At 47.0% G+C, this 26,213-nt stretch overlaps 1 protein-coding gene across 4 annotated transcripts in view; it reads left to right on the forward strand.

The window, feature by feature from the left end:
• Window positions 1-26,213, forward strand: part of DISC1 (DISC1 scaffold protein) — a 347,039-nt gene that overhangs the window by 128,168 nt on the left and 192,658 nt on the right. For all 4 annotated transcript variants that reach the window (XM_032609168.1, XM_032609170.1, XM_032609169.1 and 1 more), the window contains exons 7-8: window positions 10,183-10,237; window positions 15,138-15,240. In XM_032609168.1, the coding sequence (XP_032465059.1) occupies window positions 10,183-10,237; window positions 15,138-15,240 (158 nt within the window). The remainder of the gene's footprint in view (window positions 1-10,182; window positions 10,238-15,137; window positions 15,241-26,213) is intronic.

The raw sequence follows: 26,213 nt of genomic DNA on the forward strand, positions 1-26,213 counted from the left end.
AAAAAAAAACAGTAATTCTGTTCCTCCTAGCCCCCAAGTAAGTTCCCCTGCAACCTTCCCTGGGCAGCCCATGACCATCCCCGCTGCGGTGCTCAGGTTCTTTCTTTTCTAATGCTTATGACGAGCAGGCACTAGACATGGATGGAGCTGAAATCGCCGTGCGGCCGCTGTTCAGAATTGGGAACTCACCATTGTGTCCTCCCATTTTCTTTGGAAAGTCATTGTCACAGGCAATGGGAAATATTAATCAAGGCACAACTTGGAAGAGATGGAAAGGGTTGGAAAAGAAGGAAGAGACTTGAAACTACCACCTATCTGGGTGGGTCCAGATGCCACTCACCCTGAGAAACAGGACGCTGACTTTTGTTTTTTGTTGGGTGTGTTTGAGGAATTCAAAGCAGGAGTCTCATCTTAGTTACAGATTTTTAAAAAACCTTTATTTTGTGCTGGAGTAAATTTATTAAGATTTAAAACAAACATAGACCAAAGGAGGGTGAAAAATGGCTGTATATTTTTAAATATTGCATTTTAATATTTTACGAATTCCCTGTGCTTTATTTTCTTCAAGGAGTTTACAACATTTATTATTATTTAGGTAGTTCATTTGGGAAGCTTGTAATATGTAGACTCATCCACTCCTCTTTTTTTTTTTTTCTTTGCGGTACGCGGGCCTCTCACTGTTGTGGCCTCTCGCGTTGCGGAGCACAGGCTCCGGACGCGCAGGCTCAGCGGCCTTGGCTCACGGGCCCAGCCGCTCCGCGGCATGTGGGATCCTCCCGGACCGGGGCACGAACCCGTGTCCCCTGCATCGGCAGACGGGCTCTCAACCACTGCGCCACCAGGGAAGCCCCGCTCCTCTTTTATATCTTAGGTATCTGATAAATTATTTTCAACTGGAGCCTCATGGATTCTCAAAGATTGAAATGACTGTAGCTGGTTCTTCTAGTGCTGTGACTCTGGGTTAGCTCCCGGCCTATGTGAATGTATGCGGCCTATTTTAAGAGCTTTTCTTCTGGTCAATTTCAATTGTTATTTTTCATTATTGTCAACTTGAGAACTGTCCTGCGCTTAATTTCTGTGTAGTTTGGGTGTCTTCTGCAATCCTCTGTTCCCTTTCACCAGACTTCCTTATTCCTGACATATCCCAAGAGTATTTTCCTGTCTGCAGGTCATATGTTTTTAGTCCCTGCTTTAACTTTTCAGATGTTAAAGGAATACACCAAAGTAAACTGCTTGTCAGACCTTGAGCTGAAGGGTTTAAGCTCTTCCAGAAGAAGTAATTCAGTTTTGCTCAGAGAGACCCTTTCCCAGCGACTGTAGCGAATACCCGCAGGTTGGGAACGCCCGCTCATTGCTGGCTGGACTTCAGTCAGTCATTACCACATCTTTTCCAAACTGCTGAAGGGCTGATTGATCTTCCCTGTGCTGCTGGGGAGGACCCAAACCCCAAACCTCTAGGTTTCCTTTAGCTCCGTGCAGGGGGCCCCTGTGCGTTATATGTGAGGGTCGATTTTGTTACCGTACTCATCCTGGCCGCCACTGTCGTAACTACTTTGTACATCCTTTTGGGCAGATTTCCTCAGCTTCCTCTTTGAGCGGTACTGGTGTTGGTGTTTGATTCCTTATTCAGTTACTTGTTTAGTCAACTGGATGCTTTTTCTTGCTGTCTATTCATTTTGTTCATCAGCAGTCTGTTTTAGCTTTGTCAGCGGATTTCGGAAGAGCCTGAGAGAAACGTAAGGTGTAAACTGTGTCTGCAGCTTTATGTGAATACACTTGTCCTTAGCAGGTAATTAAAGATGACTCAGAAAACACCACGGACACAGAGCAGAAAGTAAAACCTTTTGGGTAAACTTCAGAATTAGGGAAAGTATACGTGCTTAGAAATGTAGAAGAAACAACATATATTAAAAAAAAATTAGGGTTAAATGGAAACGTAAGCATTTCTTTTAAAAACCCTGGGAAAGATGGGATATTAGTTACGAAGTAGGCAGAATTAGGGGGAAAGTGGTTGAAATGGAAATCTGATGTTGCCTTTGGATCGCTTAACAGAATAAACCCAGAGGCAGGATCGTATTCCCCCTGGATCAAATTGTAGTGTTTGAAGGATTGAACTCAACGGGAGTTGTGTGGAGAAAAGCTCTAGAGGCCCAAGAATTGAAATCTTTTTGAATGTTAAAATACATTAGTGTATTTTACACAATGTATTTTACAAAATACACAAATATTTTACATAACATTTGTGTTATGACAGTAGTTGCAAATCTGGTGCCATCTTGGTTACCAGTCTTCAGAAAATAAGAGGCCAGTGTTTTATTTTCTGATTGTGTGTAAAAAGTTATCTTTAAACAACTTGGGAGGAAGGAGTAGAAAGGAGAGTAGTTATGATCTAAACATAAGGCTGCTCTCTATTTTTGTCTCCTGTTGTTTTTATTTATTGGACAGCTAAAAGCTATTTCAGGCAAATGTCTGTAAGTCAAAATGGTTTTGGCCTATGCATTATAGTTTCAGTTTGGAATAAAATTGTTTGAGAGGAGGTGAGAAAGAGCTGGTTGAATTAACACTTGGAATATTTGGATAAGCCAAATACCAGATTCATCAGCTCAGAATAAAGCTGTGATTCTTGATGGAACTGGACTTAGATGCAAGCTGTGACTCTGTAAAGTCGGGCAGAGTTTCTCAGTGGAGACGGGAATTGACAAGAGATGGCCTGGGACCAGGGCGCGCGCGCGCGCGTGTGTGTGTATGCACGCGCGCGTGCATGCCTGTGTGCACTATTTCATTCCTCTCAGCTAATTTGGGAAATTATGCAAATTCAGTATTCGGGCTCTTTCCTCTGCTGTATCTTCACGTCACACCTTGACCTCAGGAAGTCTTTTTTAAGAAATTGGAAATCCTTGCGTTTAATCTCTCTCTCCCAGCTATCCCTTCTAGGAGTGCTTATATGAGCTACATAGACGTATTTTATTAAAAAGAGTTTATGACCTAATCACATGTGACATCTCAGTGTCGGTTTGCTGAGTCAGTTGGAGAATTTGGACTTTACCACAGAGACTCAAAAGCAGCGGAGTGAAGTATCCTCGTTCAAGTTGAGACCCAGGATCCCTGAAATTCGGAGAAATGTTCTGTAAGGATATGAGTCACTAATGCGATCCAGATTCAGAGGAAGCATCAAAAGGCTAAAAGTGCAAGTATTTGTCTGGCCAGTTTTGCTCTGGTTCTTTCATTTTATCTCCCCAGCTTGGGCCAGAGAGGAAAACCTCCAATATATTACTTAAAAATTCACGGGCTGATTTTTGTCAGATTACTCAGAAATATTTATTAGTGTAATATAGGTTTGGCTATCTGTAGAAATGATTTATTAAAAAGTGTTTCTATACTTCATTCCGCCCAAGGTCCCCAGAACATTAGCTAGCTGTTCGACGAGCATGAATCGGTCTGTCCTGTGTGTGGCTCCCGTCCCCCCTACTGAAATGCACAGAGATTCCGTGCTGTACCCAAGGTGACAAAGACGGTCCACGGGGTGCCAGCCCTTGGTACAAATCTCTCTCCACTGCATGCAGCCTTTCCCAAGAGTAAATGTCTCGGACGGCCAGCTTGGTAGCATTTACAGCCACAGAGAATGGCTTGCTTCTGATGACTACATGTGTCCCATCGTGCCTTTATGAGATCATCTGAAGCTTGGAGAAGTTCTTGGCCTTTTTGTTGTCTGTGCCCCATCTATGCCCCACTGGTGACATGTGACGTTATCAGCTGTGAGGAGAGAAGGGTCGAAGGAAGGAAAAAGCCAAGCAGATAAAATCCTGCATTTCCTAGACCCGTTTTCGCTGTCATTTTCTTAACCACTTGCCCCTGACAGAAGGTTAGAGGCCTGAGTAATAATTGGCAACGTTGTTAATGTCAGGGATTCCTGTATACGTGTATGTATTTTAATTTGAGACCCAAGTAGCGCGTATGCCAGGGCAGCTGTCATTTTGCCCTTTATGTTATTTCTAGTTTGCTTCGGTAACAATCTCTCATTCTTAAACTTATTTTTAGTAAACAAGGCACAGGGGATGGAACTGGGGACGAGGACAGGGGACAGGGAGAAGACTGGAAATGAAACTGACATTCCTCCTCCTGTAGCTTTTTGCTGAAATGGGACTTCAGCGCACAGCCAGGTATACACCCACAGGAAGACGGACGGGCAGCGGCCGGCAGACAGCAGACTTTCTGCACAATTCTGTTCTGAGGGCTGAAACAGTCGTGTCTCGCTTAGTAAAAATGACAGTAAAAATGGCCTATATTTCTGCCTCTGTCACTGATGTTGTCTGGTACTTTACATGAGCTGTGTGTTTTTTAGATTCTCCAGATGTCTACAAATAACATAACATTAGCAGAAGAATCTTGAGTGGTAGAACAGTAAAGGAATACTGGATGGTAGGACTGGGACATTCTCAGAAGTCACCTGCTCCAGCTTCCTCGCTTTGCAGGTGAGGAGGTTCTGTAGAAAGCGAGTGGGGTGATAGTGGAATTCTCTGTGTGCCATTACTATTCTTTTGCATCAGAGGTTGGACAAGAGTAGCAATAGGATTCGTCCTCCAAAGGCTTGTCTTTGGGGGTGCGTGTGTGGTTGGCATCCTGGCTGTGGGTTTAATGCTGATGGCCGAGGCTGGTGCTGAGGGCGGCGGTGGCTGGCTTCCCGGGGGTGGGAACAAGCATAACAAATTGGGGAAGAGCACACGGGTGGTTTCTCGAGGACGTGAACACAGAGGAGTCCTCCAGGCCCCCTGACATCACGGCCCAGAGCAGTGGAACTCCTGACTTGTCTTCCCATCGTGAGGTCTGTCCCGCACCGTGACGGGACCCCTGGCCTGCGTATGTCCAAGAACTATCCACACCTTCCAGGTAGCCAGTGCTTGACCACTGCAGTGTGGTCCACCCTTGGGAGCAAGGCCTTGAGAAGAGGCCCTGGCGGGAAGCAGGCTCGCAGCTCTTTGGGAAGGCACTTCTGGTCTTGGCTGCCTGGAGCAGCTCTGGGTGGGTATGTACCTTTGACCCTGGGGATGCTTCACTCCAGGATTAAGGAGATCAGGCAGAGGCCTCTGTTGCCTGGATCTATGAGAGGTGTTGAAAGTATTACTGCGAGAGAGTACGGATTCAAGTTTCTTATGAGCCTTTGAGTTATGCTTCCCTAAGTGACAGCATCTGGAGAAACAGGGTGTAAAGAGTTAGTCACTCTTGGACTAGGACCTGGGATTCTGTAACCAAATAGTTGCCCAATGCAGCTATAGGCTTTTGAGGAAGATTAGCAAGGTGCTCTAAGCACAGTCACTCTGAATTTTGTAGAGTGACCCTCTGGTCTCAGCAGTTTATCAGCAGTGAGGGCTCACTTAGCATTGGATGGAGGTGGGCTCCAGGCTGAGACCTCCGGGTGCCCTCTGCACAGCCATGGACCTTACTTCCGGCCTCTGGCTCTCCACGTGTCTCCCTTCCCTCGCCAGTCTGTATTAATTTGTTAGCGCTGCCATAACAAAGTACTGCAGATGGGTGGCTTAAACACAGACGTTTATTGTGGTTAGATGTCCAAGATCAAGGTGACGGTGGGCGAGGGCTTTGAGTGAAGGGTCTGTCCCAAGTCTCTCCTTGGCTTGTAGATGACCATCTTCTCCCTGTGTCTTTTCACACTGTCTTTCCTCCACGTGTGCTTCTGAATCCAGATTCTCTGCCAGTCATATGGGCGCGGGACCCACCCTAGCAACTCGTCTTAACTAGTTACGTTTGCAGTGACCCTGTTTCCAAATAAGGTGACATTCTGAGATTGGGGGGGGGGTAGCTCTTTAACATAGGACTTTAACACAATTCAACCCGTACACAGTCTATGAAAAGAAACCATCCAAAACAGATAAGTCAAAGTGGGCAGGACTTCTAGGAGATGGGATTTAGATGCACTTAAGTAGTCAGCCTGGGCTCCCTGAGGGGTTAGAGTAGAGTAAGGACTGGAAGGTAGGAGGGAGTTGGCCTGGTGTGTGTCTAGGTGGGGGGCGGTCGTGCGTCCAGGCAGAGGGGTCTGCGCCAGCCAAGGTGGATTCGAGGCACGTCAGGAGGCCTCTGTGGCCGGGCAGAGCGAGCAAAGGAGGTTGTCGTAGGAGACGAGGTCAGAGAGGTGATGGGAGATGGGCCGTGTTGGTCCTCGTTGGATGTGGCTTTATCTGGGTGCATTAGAGAAGGGATTTGCACTGCAGTGCTTGAGAAGTCTCGCTCTGGCTACTGGCTTAAGAATAAACTGTAGAGGGGTGAGGGCAAAAGCAGGGGACCAGTTCAGAGGCCACTGCGGCATTTCAGAGGAGGGTGTCCATGGCTTGGGCCAGCATGGCAGCAGCAGAGGTGCTCCTCTGGTTGGACCTTTCTTCCTCAGAACTGTGTCTCACCCTGAGTCATTGAACCCAAATTATCTGGCTGATGTGCTTCCCTATAAATGTCTCGTTCTGGCCCTTGGCCAAGTCTCGGCTTGTACTGTTTAGATTAGTTACTATGACTGACTTCAATTCCACTTGCCGTCTAATGATTGCTGGAAAGCAGTCTGTCCCTCCCCATATCGAATGTTTTATTATTGATATTTGTGACATCCATGGGAATGTTTTTCTTGTGATACTGCAGGAGGATTTATGGGAGCCCCTTTGCACACCTAACCTGAAGCTAAGGCATTTGAGAGCTTCTGTACTAACCCAATGGCCCCATAATCATTTTTTAAAAACTCAAAGACATTCTCACATACAACTTTCCTATAGCCACCGGTGTAGTCTTTAGCGCCTACACTATAAGACAATAATATTTACACTCTATGGTTGGAGGGGCTCTCAGTCTCCCACTTGGGTGGGTTGAAAATGAAACCATCTATTAGTCTGAAGCAAACAGAAGAGCCATCTCGTCTCATGTCATCCGGTGGCTGCCACACAGTGTATACTTTTCTTTGGACCCTGGAGCACCAGTGTGTAGAATCTTAATAACACACGTGATTAACCGTACTATTGAAAATGGAAAATCCCACATGAATTAGTTTGCTAGGGCTGCCATGACGAAGTACCACAGACTGTGGAGCTTAAACACAGTTCTGGAGGCTGGAAGTCCAAGATCAAAGCGTGGGCAGCATTGGCTCCTTCCGAGGCCGTGAGGGAAGGATCGGCTCCAGGCGTCTCTCTTTGGCTCGTAAATGACCGTCTTCTCCACGTGTCTCTATGTGTGAGGCTGGGAAAGCCTATTTATAAGATGCTATTATTCTTATTATTTTAAATTAATTGATTTTTTATTGCAGTATAGCTGATTTACAATGTTGTGTTAGTTTCAGGTGTACAGCAAAGCGATTCAGTTATACGTATATATCAATACATTCTGTTTCAAACTCTTTTCCCATATAGGTTATTACAAGATACTGAGTAGAGTTCCCCGTGCTATGCAGTAGGTTCTTGCTGTTTTATCTATTTTATATATAGTCGTGTTTATGTGTTAATCCCAAATTGCTAATTTATCCCTCTCCCCCAGCTTTCCCCTTTGGTAACCATAAGTTTGTTTTCTAAGTCTGTTGTTGGTTTGTAAATAAGTTCATTTGTATCTTTTTTTTTAGATTCCACATTAAAAAAAAGATACTATTAAATATAGGATCAATTTTGTGGAAAACCGTTTACTGAGAAGGTATTAGTTGAATGAACTCCTATGAACCTGACAAAGGCTGTGCGTTTCTGCCCAAGTCTGGAGACCTGACAGCACCAGCACAGAGTGGCGCTGCCACTAGAACCAACAGGGGCCCCTCTCGGGTATCCTTTGCCCGTCTCTCCCCAGCAGTTCCAGCGTCTTGGTCAGCTCCCCGCTCTAGACGTTAGCCTACCCTTCAGACCTACCTCCCTTCAAAAGACCCAATCTCCATGCAGCCAGTGTCTAGAATTCTCCGGGCGGGATCCCACTGTTCCCGTCGATCACACTGATTTTCTTCATACCGCGACTCCTGGATTCAGAAAAATCTGCTGCCACATGCCCGGCGGTTTGTCATCTGGGCTGACCTCAGCTTCCCTGGGACACCCTCCTCTGCTCAGCGTAGGTCTAAAGCGGGGATGACTTTGCTTAGAATGTTCCTGCACCCGTTGCAGGGCATTTGCAAATGAAATGAGCTTGCCTGTGCTCCGAAATCACAGATTGGTGGAGGTGATGACATTCAAAACCAGTTCTGAGAGTTGAAGGAATCGGCAGCAATCAGTACATTGGCAACCAAGCTCCGACACTTTGCAATCCCTGCACGGGAGCTTTTCCTGACACCCCCCAAGACCCCAGAAAACCTGACCTTCCCCTTTTGCAGCTCACAGGGTAACTAAGTGACCACTTCCCTTCTCGTACCTGTAACTGTTTTTTTTGAAGGGGGGCTCCCATCTAGCAGCATTGAGGAGTTGAGGGCAAGAGCCTTGTCTTCATGCTCCAAGTTTCTGACTTACAAGGTGCCGTATAGATAAGGGGAGAGTTAATGCGTTTGTGAAGGAGTGGATGAGTGCAGAGCTCTAGATCAGATGCCCTCACTGCTTTTCCTTTCCTTGTTGACTTCTGTCCTCTGTGCAGCCCTTAGACCTCACAAATTTTGCTCAAGGTGCCTGCCTGGTTTGTCGCACTCAGTGTTTCTTCCTCTAAATCCCTTCTCACATTGTTGCTCAGAACGTTGCCATTAATTTTGTCTTAATTATTGACACACGAGCCAGTCTTTGTGTGTGCCTGGGAAAGCCTTTTTATGAGATACTATCATTATTATTTTTTAAATTAATTTACTTTTAAAATTGAAGTATAGTTGATTTACAGTGTGTTCGTTTCAGGTGTACAGCATTTCGCTGATCAAAATGCCATTACTTTTCCAGAACAAACCCCCGTTTCTTTCCTATTGCTCTCCTGCTCAGAAATGGTATGGCTTCCCATTGGCTGTGGGCTAAAGCTCAGAACTCCTTAGCCTGGCATTCAGTATTGACGATGGATAGTCCTTTATATTCCTTTAAAAATTATTTGAGTTGTAAATATCCCAAACACTTTGAAAAATGTGACAGATACTCATTTACCTACCATGGAGATTAAACAAATACTAGCATTTTCCCCACTTATTTTCCTAAATAAATAAATAAAGAAACATCACAGATGCAGGTAGACCTCCTGTTCCTGTCCCTGCCCCCATCACTCCCCTTTTTACCTTTATCTCTCACAATTCACCCTTGTGAACCTCTGGCCAGTTGGATTCCTCTTCCTGGAATTTCCCTCTCCCTCCTTTACCTTTGAGGCCCAGTTCACTTTCCACCTCTTCCAGGGAGCTTTCCCGTCGATCCCCTAGTTTTCTAAATCGCTACACAAGTTATTGTCCTGTTGCTCACTTGGGGACTATATACCGCCTGTGACAGTTCTAATGTAGCAGTTTGATTCTAGTATTGGGTCTCTATTCCCCTTATCGTAACTTTTCCGTCTAGCTTATGTTATAGATGATCGCGTATACTTCTTCTCCTTTAGAGAACAACGCTGGGAATAATAAAGTCTGAGCGTTAGTTTCATTCATTCATTTGTTCATTCGTTCACTCTGCAGATGTTGACTGAGCGCCCATCTGTAAGCTCCAGGAATTATCTTAAGCACTGAGGATACAGGAGCGGACACAAGGGGATGTGGGTAGTTGCTGCAGTTGTGGAGCTCTTATTCCAAAGCGGGGAAGAGAGAAATTCCATGAGTAAATAAATATGTTAAGATGCATAGAGCTAAGGAGAAAAAAGAAGCAGGGGAAACACATTGGTTAAGATGTACAGTAAACCCGAATAGATAATCCTGGATTACCTGCCTGTGAAACAGTACCCTGCGTAGACCATCCTTCTTGGAAGGTAGTTGTAGGAGTGGAATTTAATCCTTTGCTGCTAGGAGCACGTCTGGGTTGTTCATTCTGTCAGTAGAAGTGCACTATAGAAACGATAACAGATCTTAGTACCAGCCTAAGTAGAGAATAATTAGGGAGGGAAAAATCTGCTTCTTAGTAACCTATTAATTACAGTCAAATGGAACCAATTTGGCATTGTCTTTGCTACTGTACTTCTTCAGCCATTAGGCTGATGCAAGGTTCACTGTTTCTCAGTGTTCCTACGTGGGGTGGGACTGAACTGTTACCAAGAAGACCAATGTCCTCTTTCTAATTCTTCTAGCCTCCAGGAAAGGATAAAATCCCTCAACTTGTCACTTAAGGAGATCACTGCTAAGGTAAGTACCTTTCCATGCCCACTTTCTAAAGAAGTCTCTGAAGTTTCCTTTTGACTTAATTTGATGTCACAGAACACCTGCGCTCTGGACAAAATAACAGACTTGGCAAAGCCATTCTACAGGCCCAAGCGATGAGCCAGCCAAGAGAGCCAGGGCCGAGGGCTGCTCCCATGGTGGAGGGCCTGACTGTGGTCCCTAGGGACTGACGGCTTTGGCCTTTGCTTCAGCAGGAGCTGCAGTGCGGGGCAAGGGAAGATGATTCCTGCTGTGCAGTCCAATGCCTTTGCTTGAGAGGCTTCCAGGATGGGAGTGAACTGAGCAGTTAATTACATTTCCTTCGGGAAGGGCAGGGTTCAGGTTTCTCACAAACAGACAGGACGTGGTATAGTAGATGATTATCTTTTGTTTTTCAAAGTTAAATGGACTTCAAAATCATTTTGCCTATTTTATCTGCTATCTGTACTTCATTTCAGACCTTGGTTTGTGTAGTGATAGAGGCCTCCTTCCTTGTTATTCCCTGGGAGCACCTCCTCAATTCACTTAAGTAGTCTGTGTCTGGTTAGTTAGGAAAACCACAGTTTGCAAAACAAAACCCTTCCTTGCAGAGATACTTAGACCCCACCCGACTTACTGCCAAACTGTGAAGTAGGATCAATTACCCTGTAACTTATTGGTAGAGGTGAGGCTGAGAGCTAGGTCTTAATCATTAATGATTTGTGTTAGGTTTGGGAACCAGGGCGGTTATAAGATAGTTGAAATGTGAAAAGAACAGGTTTCTGAGCGGAGAGCAAAGCAGACAAGAGTCTGCTGGCCTGGAAGGAAGCTTTTCTTGTTCTCGGTTCCCTGGGGAACAGAGCAGGAAGACCTTCTGGGGTCTTGGAAACCCTAGCTGAGCCAAGATGGGGTATGTGTTGTTGGCAAAAATGTCCACAGCGGCTCTGGTCCTTTTCCCAGTGTTTGTGTCTAATTTGTTTCTGAAAAAAACATTAAATGATTTTGCTGAAAATCACACAGCAGCAGTTTGATGGGCAGTTCTGCCCTGCACGGAAGGAGAGCTTCCTGTGAGGACTGTCTTGCCGGTTTGCCGGTTAGTTGGACGGCATTGGGCCCTGGAACCACGGAATACTTGAAGCCCGCCCTGCCTTCCTGGAGAACCAGAGAACCGCCCAGGGGTGCTTACCCAGAGAGGAAGGGCAGGACGAGACTCAAGGCCGTGCGGGGACCTGAATCCACAGGCAGAACTCGGGAAGGGGCTTTATCTCAGGCTCCCAGGCTGAGCGCGGTGGAGACCTTGCTCCCTGCCCAGCTGCAGGTCAAGGACGACTGGCTTGGTTCACCAGTTTTGTTTAAACTTTTTTTTTTTTAATTTATTTTATTTTTGGCTGTGTTGGGTCTTCATTGCTGCGTGCGGGCTTTCTCTAGTTGCAGTGAGCGGGGGCTACTCTTCGTTGCAGTGCGCGGGCTTCTCATTGCGGTGCCTTCTCTTATTGCGGAGCACGGGCTCTAGGCGCGTGGGCTTCAGTAGTTGTGGCACGCGGGCTCAGTAGTTGTGGCTCGTGGGCTCTCGAGCGCAGGCTCAGTAGTTGTGGCACGTGGGCTTAGTTGCTCCGCGGCATGTGGGATCTTCCTGGACCAGGGCTCGAACCCATGTCCCCTGCGTCGGCAGGCGGATTCTTAACCACTGCGCCACCAGGGAAGCCCCACCAGTTTTATTGTACGAGGCAGGAGGGGATGCTGGAGAGCAGGACTGAATTTCTGCCTTATAAGTGACGGTGATGTCGCCCACTGGCATTCGTGCCCTAGCTGCCACTGTGACCTCGAGGTGGAGCCAGTGGGGAGGTGAGGCGAGACCAAAGCTCCCGGGATGGGGGTGGTGGTGGAGGTGTCCTCCTGAATTTCCTACTGTAAACTGTGCCATTTATCAGGTGTGTCCTAATTTCTGTGTAGTACTCATATGTGGAAGGACTCTTGGGTTTGGGTTTACTGAGCATCAGACCCTACTGTGTGTGTGTAACGCAAATGAGTCTCTATCCCAGCAGTGAGGGTGCAGGTGTGCATAATATGTAACACAGATGGTGTTTATCTGTGTGTGCTTTCTATGACATTTTATATTGTGTACACACACCCGTAGGCATATGCACACGACCTTGGGATTTGTTGATCATCTCCAGCTACGGTGGCTCAGATGCCAGAAGTGGTTTGTTTCGTTTGCACCCTTTCTCTAATACGTTTACAAAAACTTACAATTCCCTTGCTTTTCCCTAAAATTAAGGAACGCATGCCTAAGATTTTAAAGTGTAAACTTAAAAGCTCCATTTCATAATGAGTTCCTCAGGGTCCAATTTAATTTGGAATTAGAAAGGAGATGCAGATTTTCTGGGGCACACGTGCGTGCGCGCACGTGTGTGTATATAGGTGGGTGTGTACACGTGCACATACATGAATGCGTGTGTGTATGGTGGGGGACATATGTTAGTCTAGAGAGAATTAGAACAAAACTGCCCAGTCACACGCAACAACTTTCTCTCCCCTCTGGACTGGTGACCTTGAGGTAAAAGTCGCAGTTTGGCCCAGTTTTCTTTCTTCGGTGAATTAGACACAGTAATCTGATATTCTTTCAAATCCTTTCTCAAAGAGAGCTGGCACCTGCCTTCCACTCATTACATTTTTTCAACTCTTACGGGTTCCCCAAACCAAAGGTAATTAGGGGATAAATGAGATGGAAGAAAGCATTGGAAATAAATGGGGTATCCGGAGGTTGGTAGATATTAGATTACATCCAGCCGTGCCTGAAAGAATGTACATTGCAATTTAATAAGAAGATTTAGAGGTGGTTTCATATTAATAGTGACAGATTGCTCAACAAAAGAGAAGTGGACCCAGTTATGATTAAGAGAGACTGCGAGCTGAAACCAGAAATACTGGATGTACTTGGATGAGGCAAAACAATTGTGGCTGGTGTTACGGGGTTGACAGAAATGTCCTGGGACTTCTGGTGACAGGCTTAGACCAATGGGAGGGGCCGTGCCCATCCCTGGCCTTGAGCCCGTGAGACTTGGTGCCGGGGTGGGTGTCCTGACACACCCTGACAAACCTCAGGACTGTTGAGAGGGGGTCTCCAGATGAATGGCTTTGGATGATGGTTGCCCAGCTCTCCTGGTACGAGCTTTGGGGTAGAGGCCTCCACGCTGTCTCCTTCACACAGAAAGTAAGTTTTAAAAAGAGATGGGGGAAATTACAGCTGAAGAACATGTTGAAGGCCATGGGGGAAATGGTGTCACATTTTAGGCAGGGTGGGTGAGGTCTGCGTTGATTCTAGAAACAATCTCCATTTCAGTCTGCGGTACACAAAGCATTTCAAGTTGATGGTATCTAGCAAGATCTGGAAACTTCTGGGGAGATTACGTTTTACATTTTCTCTGGGCTCTGTGAACCCAACTGGGTTAATTTTAGTGTCGGAATGGAATTTAAGGTTGTTAGCAAGAAAAGAGGGATGCTTCTAGGTAACATCCTTTGTGGGCTCCCCCCAAATGTCTCCACATATGTGTTCATTGTTATTCAACTGTGCTCTGTGCTTTTGTTGCACTGGAGATTTTTTTTAGGTAGCTCATTAACCTCAGTATAGATAGCAATTGAATATGAGGTTTCTGCTTTAAATAAAAGAAAAAAATTGTGATAGTTTAACTTCGAACAAATACAGAATGACCTAAGACATCTGGAAAAAGAAACTGAGATTTAAGATTTTTGTTTTTTTTTTTTTTAAAACAAGAAACATGTAGGAAGTGAAATGATAAAACCTGTAAACCTCCTTGAGATCTACTTGTCTCTTTCTGCAAATCTGATGTCCCAGCAAGTATCTGCCCTCGAGTATTATCAGACAACGTCGACTAGGAACGCTCTGCCCTTGATTGTAACATCTGTGTACCATTTTTGCCTGCCTACTACGTGCTAGACACAGATCAAAATCCCTGCTCCCATAGCACGTATCCTACCCAGAAAGGCAATAAAAAAACAAGGGAAGAAAGACAGTGTGTCAGCTGGAGAGAGCGCTATGGATAAACATCCAGCAGGGGACAGGTGGAAGGGGAGGGAGGGCCGAGGGCTTGCTGCTTTTTTGTGGGTAACCGGCAAGGCCCTTCTTCCCAGGGCAGAGCCCTGAGGGCTGTGAGTGAACTGAGTCACCAGGGACAAGCTGAGCCACTCAGAAGGAAGGAGTAAGAATGCAGAGGCCCTGGGAGGGAGCAGGCAGAGGGCTTGAGTTATTTTAGTTTGTGGTTGTGCTCTGTTGTGTGAGTGCATCTCAGTTTTGTGTTCAGGTGTGTGAGAGCTGTAGGATCTATGCTGGGAATATGCCAGTGCCTGCTTTATTTAGCCCTTCCTCCCTCCCTTCCCTTCTTCCGTCCTTCCTTCCTTCCTTTATGCATTGCTTGCTTTCTAAGAACTCTCCTGCGGTTACTCTTTTTTTAAAATATAAATTTGTTTATTTATTTATTTATGGCTGTGTTGGGTCTTCGTTGCTGCGGGCGGGCTTTCTCTAGTTGTGGCGAGCGGGGGCTACTCTTCGTTGTGGTGTGCGGGCTTCTCATTGCGGTGGCTTCTCTTGTTGTGGAGCACGGGCTCTAGGCGCATGGGCTTCAGTAGTTGTGGCATGTGGGCTCAGTAGTTGTGGCTTGTGGGCTTCGTTGCTCCGTGGCATGTGGGATCTTCCCGGACCAGGGCTCAAACCCGTGTCCCCTGCGTTGGCAGGCGGATTCTTAACCACTGTGCCACCAGGGAGGTCCCCAGTTACTCTTTATCACTCCCTTTATTACTTATAAACTCAGGAATCTGTCTGGCGCTCTGTTGCCCTCTGACTTTTACGTAAATACATGATGACTCATGGCTGTCTCTCTCCCTCTAGGTGTGTATGAGCGAAAGACTCTGCAGTGCCCTGAGGAAGAAAGTTAACGATATTGAAACCCAACTGCCGGCGTTGCTTGAAGCCAAAGTGCTTGCCATCTCAGGTACCTGGGGGCAGAGGGACCATGGGAGGCAGTTGGAGCGAGTGATGACAACTGCCGCGTCCGTACCTTGTCTTGGATTAACATTCTACCTGTAACTGATGTCATACTCAACAGCTCAAAGCCTTTCTGGGGAGTTTCACTACAACCCATGGGATAGATGGGCAGCGTGCTTTTCCCTATAAGGGAGGGATAAGACTCTTAAAAATACACATGCACACATCATATAAAACAGTTATTCGTGTAGGTGCCGTAGTCTGGACTTGCAGTTCCTGTTGCTTTAAGAGTTTAGAGACTAGATACTCTGGATGCCGTACAATTCTAGCCGATGTTTCTACAGCTTCATGTGTACCTGGAGAAGCTCAGTGAGGGTTATCGGGTGTGATCAGCCCCTTCCTCTGCGGAAGGAGTGGTAAGAGGAGATAAACTGAGGTACTCAGCGTAACAATCTAGTCATAGAGTATAGATTTTTGGAGGGTACTCAGTGGATTATTCTCCTTCCTTAAGCCGGTAGTTACTAAGGGATATCTTTTCCCATTAATCGGTCGGCTGAAGACACAAGCCTCTGAAAGTAGGATCTTACTCCATCACCTGAACAGTGTCTTTGAACATTCCTCTGCACTGGTTATTTTATTTTATTTTATTTTCACATCAGCTCTATCAAGTAGGAGGGAGAGATCCTGCAATGCTGAGGAACAGAGGGGGAGATTGAGGCCCTGGGGTGTGTCCTCTGGTGAAGTTCACTCCATCAGCTAAGTGGTGATAGATTGGAGGCTGGAGTCCAGGTGTGAGAGATGGATTCTTAGCCCAGTTATGTAATGACAGCCTCCAAGGATTCTGAGTTGTACAGGTTGAATGAATCCACAGCTCATCAGCTTCGGAAGAATCATAAAAATTTAATGAAAAGGTATCATAATTACATGTACGGGTTTTAAATGGCATTTTAAGAAGGCATACAATAATCGGCAGCTTCTGCTTTTCAGATCATTAAACAACTAATGTTGGCAGCTAACGAGCAGTTTGGTGCCCGGCGTAGTCACGCGTGTTATTTACAACCCGCAGAACACGCGCATGTGAATGTGGGACTTGGCTGTTAACAGCTTCACGTGCCACGTCCTTGGAATTACAGCCCCACTTGCTAAGAGGGAAAAAGAAGGCTGAGCACAGTCTTGCTTCTGAGTTAGGGTTTTTGCCTTTCTGAATCAGTGTATCTTTCCCGGGAATGCAGGTGGATGTGTCTGTATTAAGCCCAAGGGCGGAGATGCATCATTGGAGCAGAAGGGGAACCCGCTCTCAGATGTGAATGATTTCCTGTTAGGATCCCAGGGAAAATTCTTGACGTGGTATCTTGCATACGGGGCCTGGGTTTTCTGTGTAGCTCTTAGATCAGCTGGGAAATTGGTGAGGCCTCATCGGACGAGGGAGTTAACTGGGGTGGGAACTCACCTCCCGACCCCGCTGTTTCCTGGTCACTCTTGAGCCCCTTGGAGAACAGGACTTTCAGTCGACGGGCTGCCCCATGGGTTGGGCTGGCGGCAGGCTGATCATCATTAACTTCCACACATAATGCGATTTCTGTTTCCTTTTGAGCTATGCTCCACAGCAGGGAAGGCCCGAGGAGGGAAAAGCTACCTCCCTTAGGGTGCCGGTGGTGCCGATGTTTTGGACCCTCACTCCACTAGACAAAAGCCACAACCACAAACCTCTCCAAGTGAGGCCTATTTTGGCTTCTCTGTGTAGATGCTGGGACAATGCTGTTGAGATTCCCAGAAGCCCTGCTGAATGGAGAGGATCTCATGGGATACCCTTAGGTTCTCAGAGGGCCTTTCATCTGTCTGAAAGTTTCTAGATCTCCCATCCTGGGTTTGATCTATGGACTGAGGTCTTTTCTTCATTTGAGAATCATCTGCTCTCTGCAGAGATGCGGAATAAGAAACAGTTTTGTTTTAAAACTTTATTTTTATTTTAAATGTGAAGTCCTGGCTCCTTTATATTTAAACGTATGTGCTTTAACTCATCTCTCTTTTCTTGCACCTGATCACAGGCAGCGACCAGAAGCCAGTGGGCACTTCTGTATCCTGCCTGGAAATCTCTCTGGCCGTGTGGTTAACTTCACTAGGAACTGCTTTCTATGTTGCCTCGTTGATAATGTCACCAGACTTTCTGTCACTGTATTATAGGGGTCCCTTTTCCTCTGGCTGCCAGTAATACTTTTCTTACTTTCCTTTCAGGCTTCACGGAGGCCTGCCACCTGGTCCCAAAGTCAGCGCCTCAGGCTGTAGGATTTGTAGCCGCATTCTCCTTTCAGTTGCCAACATCCGTCCTCGTTAGTGATTGCTGCGTAATGAAGTACTTCAAGACTTAGTGGCTTAAAACGTCACCAATCACTTATTTTGCTCGTGAACCTGCTATTTGGGCAGGGGGTGGGAGGGTCAGCTAGGGGGTGGCAGCTGGGGCCGGAGAGTCCCCTTCCAGGACTCCTGTGACTAGCAGGTTGGTCCGTCTATCTGTCTGTCGGTTCTTCCACGTTGGTTCTACCACGTCTGTTGGTAACCTCACTATCGCCAGCTTGGCTTCATCACAACATGGCTGCCGGGTTCTAACAGTGAGTGTCCCAAGAGATAAGACATGGAAGTTCCTTATTTCTTAAGGCCTGGACTCAGAAACTGGCATGCGTCTCTATTAATAGGTGATAAATTACCCCCAAACTTTGTAGCTTGAACAGCAACCATTTATTATATTCCACGGTTTCTGAGGGTTAGGCATCTAGAAGCAGTTTAGCTGGGTGATCCTAGCTCAGGATCTCTCACGAGGTTGCTGTCCAGATACGGGGTGGGGCTGAAGTTCTCTGAAGGCTTGATGGGGCCTGAAAGATCTGCTTCCAAGCTCATTCACTTGGCTGTCGGCAGACGGTCTTGGTTCGTTGCCACGTGGGCCACGCCATAGGGCGCTCATGACACAGTCACTGATTTCCCCCAGAGCAAGTGATCTGAGAGTGAAAGCAAACAGGACAGAAGACACAGTGCCTGTTGGACCTTAGCTTCCAAACTCGCACAGTCATCTCTGCTTTAGCGACTAGAAGGGAATTGCTAAGTCCAGCCCCCACTCAAGGGGAGGGGAGACAGATGCCACCCCAAGGGAGGAGCATTGAAGAATCTGATGGGCACATTTTAAAACCATCACAGCAGCCATTTTATTTTATTGCTGGAGCAGTCCTGGGGCCCTGGTTCAAGAGAAAGGGACACAGGGGACAGCTGTCAGTGGGAGGGGTGCAGAGAGTTTGGGGGCCATGTTTTACAGTGTGCCACGGTGACTTAAGAGCCCGTAGGAGCCCGTGAACTAAAGACGTGGACAGGTTTTCAGCCACGGGTAATGGCATCAGGCACCTGAGTGCCAGGCCTGGCTCTAGGTACTGAGGGTGCAGCAGTGGACAGGACAAGAACCCTTCCTTCATAAGAATTATGCAGTAGCGTGGAGCGAGATATGCCTGGACTGGATGTGGTGGAAAAACATGGCTGTGTTTGGAGGGGGGAGAGCAGTTGAGATTGACTCCGGTGTAGGGTCAGTACTGTGGTAGGAATAAACTAGTCATCATTGGTTAGGACCTGGCTGTCCAGGGCTCTGTACAGCAGGCTAAGGGTAAATGTATCTAGGAGCAGCGATAATTTATTTTCAAGCAAGGCGAGGACATGATCAAAGCCAGACTTTAGGAAGCCCGGTCTGCAGTGGAGTACACGGTGGGATAGAGGTGGGGATGTCTGGGGCTGGAACTCACTGACTTAACTAAGATGCTCTCAGTGAAAAAGGGAGAAAAGAAGGCTAGTGTGTGAAATCTTACACGGATGCTTAGAAGAGCTATGGTGGCATTAATATAGCCCGTTGAATGTGGTATAATATACATTAAGAAAACCTAGAAAGCTTATCATTTCTTTTTTTTTTTTTTTTTTTGCGGTGTGCGGGCCTCTCACCAATGCGGCCTCTCCCGCCGCGGAGCACAGGCTCCAGATGCGCAGGCCCAGCGGCCATGGCTCACGGGCCCAGCCGCTCCGCGGCATGTGGGATCTTCCCGGACCGGGGCACGAACTCGTGTCCCCTGCATCGGCAGGCGGACTCTCAACCACTGCGCCACCAGGGAAGCCCCTATCATTTCTTTTTAAGTGTAGGTCACATGAGATAAGAACACAGACAACGGTAATACATCAAACGCAACAATCATCTAGATTTTATTTCACGATATACAGTGGATTGTCCATGGAACTCTCAGCCTACTTCTTCGCTGCCACTCTTGTGGCTTTCAAAAACTCCAAGGAACCTAGATTTCTCCCCGGTCTTCATTCACCTACACAACTCTTGACTAAACTGTATCTTATTCAGCTCTTTTCTTTCCCTTCTCTGTTTCTGCCTTAACTCGTGTGATGTTTGGCAGAGAATAGCTTGGTTGGAAGCACACACCCATCTTTCATCCCTGTGGACAGGTAGGTACCGTTGTCAAGTCCATCCTAGAGAAGGTCATCCCCCCATGTCTGTGTGTAGTGGCTTAGAATGGGGAGCTCACCGGGGCTGACAGATCTCTTGGTTCTTGAGAGCAGAGGCCACACTGCGTAGCAGATAGAAGCTTTGGCTTTGGAATCTGAGAGGTCTGTGTTCAAGCCCAGCTTAATCGGCACTTGGCTGGGTGACCTTGGGCAAATTATTTCATCTTTTAAAATCTTGCTTCTTCGTCTATACAAGGAGGATAACAGTCACACTCTTACCTTAGCGTGCTATAAGAATTAGATGAGGTGGTGAATTAGACTAATATGGTACACCAGTACCTGGATACCTGGATAATAGATGTGTGTGAGCTCCGTGTGCAGGGGCGATATAGATGCTTAACTAGCGTCCAAGTGGGAGGAGGTTTCGTCAGGAGGTGACTGGCTCATGTACCTGCAGCGAAAGGGCTTGTGGTGGCACCTACATCCCTTCTTGCAAAGTGGCTTCGGCCCCAAATGCCTGCACGGTCTCCTGCCCGCTGAACTAGGTGGAGCCGCTCGTTGATGGCGAGCCTTCAGTTTGTCTCTTTGGTTTCCAGCACTGAGTTCAGAAGCCCAGAGCCCTGCTGGTCCCCTCCCCAGGCCAGGAAATTAACCTTAGCCCTGGAGGCCTGGTCAATGTCATGGCTGGATCCCAAGCTCCTGGGCTCGGAGCGTCTCCCCGAGGCCCGGAGCAGGTCTGGGCTGACTGCCCACTTCAGGCCCCGTGCCCCCGGGCCTCACTGAGGCTTTTCTGGGTGGAGCTCGAGAGGCCTCTCTCCGCAAGAGGCAGCCGCAGGCCCACCTTGCCGACTGCCGGGCTGGACAGCACATGAGAGCAAAGGTCCCAGGAGGGTGCTTCACCAAAGGGAACCCGCCCAGACCAGGGCTCCGTGCGTCTGTGCTGCCCAAGCAACCCGCTTCACGGGAAACTCGACTGCGTTGGCCTCTCCCTAGGCTGGGCAGAGGCTGCTGCGGGGAGAGCGAGGGCATGGTCTCGGTGCCCTGAGGAGGGTGTGATGGGTGTGCCTGCCTCAGGCTCTGTGGTCAGGATGTCAATGGCCTATCTTCCTTTTCTAGAACCGGGCCGGGCCTTGCCCAGCCTTTGACCCTGGTGATGAACACTCCTGTATTGAGCTTAGCTCCGTTCCCTCTCTGCCTGCCGTTCCTTCCTTTCACAGCTGTGGCCTCCTTACCCTCCTTCTGTTCCCAGAAACAGAAGATGTTTCAGTGGCGGGAACCCGCGTCCGTGTCTCCGCGACAGGCATCCTTCCCGGCTGTCCCCGGCCTTCCGTCTTGGGCTCCGGGTCCTGTAACTGGGTGGGCTCTGCTTCCATCATGCTCTGTAACCTGACTGGTGTCCCATGGTCATCTTGCACGGGGCCGGCTGTGCTCTGACCGTTTCCCCGCCCCCAGCATCAAGGCCCAGCTCTCTGATGCCCGGGCTCTGAAGCTTTGCTTATATTGACATCCTGCGTGAGTTTCCGGCTCCATCCTTTCCCTGCTTGAAGCAGCCCCCTTATTGTTCTGGTCCACGTGTTAAGTCACCTTGCTGTTTTTTTTTCCTGGGCTTTGCCTAATGTCTGGCACTCAGGAGACAGTCGATGAGGGTAATTGTTTGAAAAAATGGAACCCTCATTTGTTGAGTTCTGATCCCCAGAATCTGTTGTTTCCACACCTTAGGATCTCCCCTCAGTTTGTGGTGTATTTTCTTTCTCATCTGCCTCCGATTGTCTGTTTCCAAGGAGCAAACAGTTCAAATAATCATTTATTCTTAAATAGCATATCCAGATATCTCTGGTACTCCAAGCCATTTGTTTTCTAAAGATGGTTCTATCTGATTTGACTTTTCCTTTATAGGGAATAAAAATTATCTATACTTAAAATGCATTAGTTAGAGACAAATGTGTCTACATGGCAGCCTGAAATCTTTCTCTCTTTTTTTCTTTTTTGGCTGCGCCCTGCAGCTTGCAGGATCTTAGTTCCCCGACCAGGGATGGAACCCGTGCCCCCTGTAATGGAAGCATGGAGTCCTAACCACTGGACCACTAGGGAATTACCTGAATTCTTCTTTCTTAGTTTATGATTTGGAGGGAAATAGGAACATTCTTAGAAATAACACTAGATTTTCTAGATAAGTGCAAAATGTTTCCTTCTCTCTAAAAAAGTTCATGGTTTAGATCAATGGCTGGGGGAGCTGATAGGCTCGGTAAAGATTTTTCAAAGATGATGTTTATCCAGGGTGAAAATAAAGACCCACCTGAGAAGAAGGAAAGGGTATTGTTCAGAGCTTACCATAGCAAGGCAGGCAACCACCATCGCTTGTGTTTCAGCAGAGACTCTAAGGCAGGCAGAGGAGAGGGAAAGCTTCGTGGTGGAACAAAGGAAGGTTCCACGTGTGATTGGAGGCTGTTGGCCTGGAGAAGCTGGGGGTGGGTTAACTAGAGCATCCAATGTGACTGGTAAGGGGAGCATATTTGACTTACTCTGGTTGGTCCTAAGCTGGAAGCAGGGACAAAAATTAGGGAAGCTGTTATTAATCAAGTCCTGGCCATTTGGGGCGAATTGTTACAGAAGTTATTGTTCAGCTTCCTGGATTGTGACTAGAGATGGCATCTGACTTCCTACAAGCTGGCCTCCTGGGCTGGTCACTGTACACAGGGGTGGGTTTCCCGGGCAGGCCGCTGCAGGCTGGGCTTCTGTTCTGTTTATGATCTGACCATCGTCTGTTTGTATATTTTGTCTCTCGCCAGGCACCGCGCTTTCTCAAGCTATTTGAAGCAGTCTGTGTTTCACGTAAAATCCCGTGTTCCAGCGATCTCTTCCCCTTGTCTTCTCTATCAAATGTGACCATTTCTAAAATGTTTGATGTGCAAAACCGGGGCTCTGCTCACACAAAATGCTTTTCGGTATCTCAGGAAATCACGGTAACTGGAAGAAAGAAACAAAACGAGTGGAAAATGGCAAATTCCAGCCGAAGGAGCTTCCACGCAGAGGGGGTTCGGGGAGCAGTTGGTTGGTGATCGTGGCCTTGACATCGCTGAGCGTGAGGCTTGGAAGGCAGAGGGTGTGGTCCTGCCCAACCAGCGGGTGTGGACTTGAGCTTGGAATTCCTCGAAAGATCTGGTGTCATGCCAGAGAAGAGGTGTAGCACTCTGTGATTTGGGGGTTTGATTATGTTCAACACTGGCTTTATTTCTTTTTCCCTCAAAAAGAAGGACAGCTCAAATTCGGGTAGGTAGAAGAGGATAACTTTAGGAGGATCGTCACAGATGGAAACGTCTGTGGCCCAGCGAGGACCGTGCGTGTGCACGTCCCCCGGTGAGGGTAATAGTGAGGCCTGTGGACTGACTGGGTGAAACAGCCCGTCTGAGCACAGGATTTAACCTCAGCCATCTCTGTTCTCCCTCCCCTTATGGATGACTCGTGGCCATGTTTTGACCAAGTCCCTTACTGAGCTGTATTTGATGGAATAAGCACCAAACATGAGGTTGGAAGAACCAAGTTCAAGTTCAGTAATCTCATGTGTGATCTTAGAACTCCGAAACATTGTGACCTTACGAAGGTCGCTCTCTGGGTCTCAGTTTCTTCAACTGGAAACCAAGGGCAGTCATTACAAGACCTCCTTCCTGGATTGTTGGGAAGACTAAATGAGAATTCACAAGAGCCCTGTAATCTATAAAATGAGACTCAGATAATGATTTCAAAAAATAACCCCCAGATAGCATGAAGTAGAGGAGGGTAACGATTTAAAATTCAGAGACACTGAGGATGTAGTTAGAAACAACAGGTTGAGTAAAATCAGTTTCAGCTTTGGCAGGCACCCAGAGGGTTTTAATTGTGTTACTTGTAGAATAAAATATTTTGACAGGTGCTCTAAAAAAAAACCTACGTGAGGGCCCAGGTGCGTTTCGCTTGCTGCAGAGCGGGCAGGCATATGCGCAGCTCGATGCAAAGGCGGATATGCATCCGTACACAGACTCCCCCTTGGCTTTAGGGAAGACGCATCAGGGTGATGGAGATGGGCGTCCCCGGGTCACTGATGGGACTTCCTACAGGGATCAGCATTTCTTTTTCTCAGTTTTCATCACGGAGCTCTGGTCAGTTTCAGCAATCGGGGAGGGCTGCGTCAAGCAAGATTCGCCTCATGGGCTTGGATCTGAGGCCAAAATGCTTATGAAATATTAACCGAGGACAGTGTAGCATTTTATCATGGCACGGCTTTTGATATTATCCGTCTCTTTGGGAATTCACACTCATTCTGTGTGTGTGAAGCATCCACAGGACGCTGCATTTTCCCAAGCCACACCCCTTCGGATCCAGGATCCTGAGTAGTGATCTCTCATGTTTTATTAAGGCTCTGGCCTCTAGAGCCGGTGATGAGTCGCAGGAGGGCCTGAGGATGTATTTCCAGGAAACCTTCCATGCTGGCACTCACTCCGTCTCTGTAGTGTCTTCCTGTTTGTTTTGGGAGGTCTTTTCTCTCTGAATTGTTCTCAAGAGGAAGTTGCACGCTTGGCATCTCCTGCCTGGTGTCTCTGGGGCAGTCTTGGTGCTCACCCCACCATTTTGCTAACCCTCTGGCTTGAAAATACGGCCCAGCAGAAAGGTGGGAGCTCCCTCAACCCAGGCCGAGAAGGGAACTTGAAGGCACCGCAGGTGCTCACGCAGTTCTGCCCAGAGGCCATCACACTTCTGGGGCTGCGGGCTCCTCCCGCGGTCTCCCCACGGCGTGGCAGGTCCCTTGGCTTCTCTGTGGCCCTTCATGGGGGGCTCCACTCGCAACGGCCCCCACCGGTCATTGTTCACGTAGAAATCACGGATCCAGAAATGCTTTCGTTGTGTTTCCATTTACAGCTCAAAGTTTGTGGCATCCAGTCTGCTCTCCTTATCAGGACTTCGTTTCTCCTAAATGGGTCCAAACCCATCGGCTTGGCATTTGGAGCCCTCTTGTCAATGTCTTGGCCCGTCTTTGGTCACGTGCCTCTCTTCTGCTAGCACCACCCCCCGCAAGACAATGCCCTTTGCTTAACAAAGTTCCCATTTCGCCTTTTGGGAACCTTATGTTCTTTGTTGGTGAACCTGCCTCTGTCTCCCCTTCTGGAATGATCACTCTTCTCTGAGCCCTCCTAGAGCATATTTGCCTTTTTTTTTTTTTTTTTTTACTGTACATCTTATCCCCTTTATTCAATGTAACTTCCTGGAGAGCAGGGCCAGTGCCTTGTCCCTTTCCGTATGTGCCCACATAGTGAGAGACAATAGTCTCAAAAGATATTTATGCAATCATGGAATCTGAAACTATGGATTTCAGTAACAGAAATGGCATGGGCTGGGTGTGCAGAATGCCCTTAAAGTGGGACAAAATTGTGTAACCTTTCCCACACTGATATCATATTGAAATCTGCCTATTAAATAATAAGAATAAAGAAATAAACAGCACAGTTTAATACTTAAGAGGAGGGATTTTTGAGCTATGTTTGAGTTGGAAAGTTGCCCTGCATTTTATTGCTATGGAAGCTTCAGCAAGATACGTAATTCTCTAGATTTCAGTTTTCTCCACCGTAGAGATAACAATGTGTATTTTAGTGACCATAAAATGAGCCATTATTTTATATACTACTAAGAAGGAAAAATTGCTGTCAATTAAACAATGATACGGTGCTTTCTGTGGCTTAGAGTTTTTATTTTATACTTATTGAAATAGCTCTTTTAGATGTAGTTAAGCTTTTGAAAACATCGTGTATCACTCTTAAAAAGGAAAATGAATGGATTAAGGTTTCCCTAAGATGTTTCATACTTAGTCTGGCCTAAAACACAGTTCGACTCAAGTCAAGCCTCCTGTTTCTCCACACAGTGTCATCCTCTGCATCAGTGAGGCGACTGGTGATGCACCTTTTTTTCTTCTTCTCCAAGAATGAACTACTGTTTTCTGTAGGATTTTCTGCCAAGCTGCTAACACCATCCTTCAAGTTTTAAATGCTGGTGCTTTCCTAATCTTACAAATCCATCTCAACAGAAGGTAACAGGACTCAGAGGGTCCTTAAATGGTTTGTACATTGAAACAGCAGGGGGATACAGTTGCTCCGTCAGGCCACCAAGAATGACAATCACGTAATAGCAACTTCATCCAGACCACCTCCTAGATAACAGTAATTGTAAGACACATCCGTTTCAGAGATGTTAAAATGTAAAAAAAAAGTGCATCTTGGAATAGGTAACATAGAGTGAGTGTATTATCGCCAAGGGTTGTGGTGAGATTTGAAGGAGAGAACGTTAGTAGCTGTTATCATGATTATGGTTATAATAAACTCTTAGGAAATATAACGGAGCCTCTAATAACAATAACTGTTGTTTATGGAGTGCTTATTAATGTGATATGTTTATTAATTATGGTATCATTTTCATACTTAAATATTCCCTAATATAGTTTTCCTTTTTTATTGAGGTATGATTTACATTCAGTGA

Source organism: Phocoena sinus, chromosome 16 (genome assembly GCF_008692025.1).
Source record: "Phocoena sinus isolate mPhoSin1 chromosome 16, mPhoSin1.pri, whole genome shotgun sequence".
Classification (NCBI taxonomy): Eukaryota; Metazoa; Chordata; class Mammalia; order Artiodactyla; family Phocoenidae; genus Phocoena; species Phocoena sinus.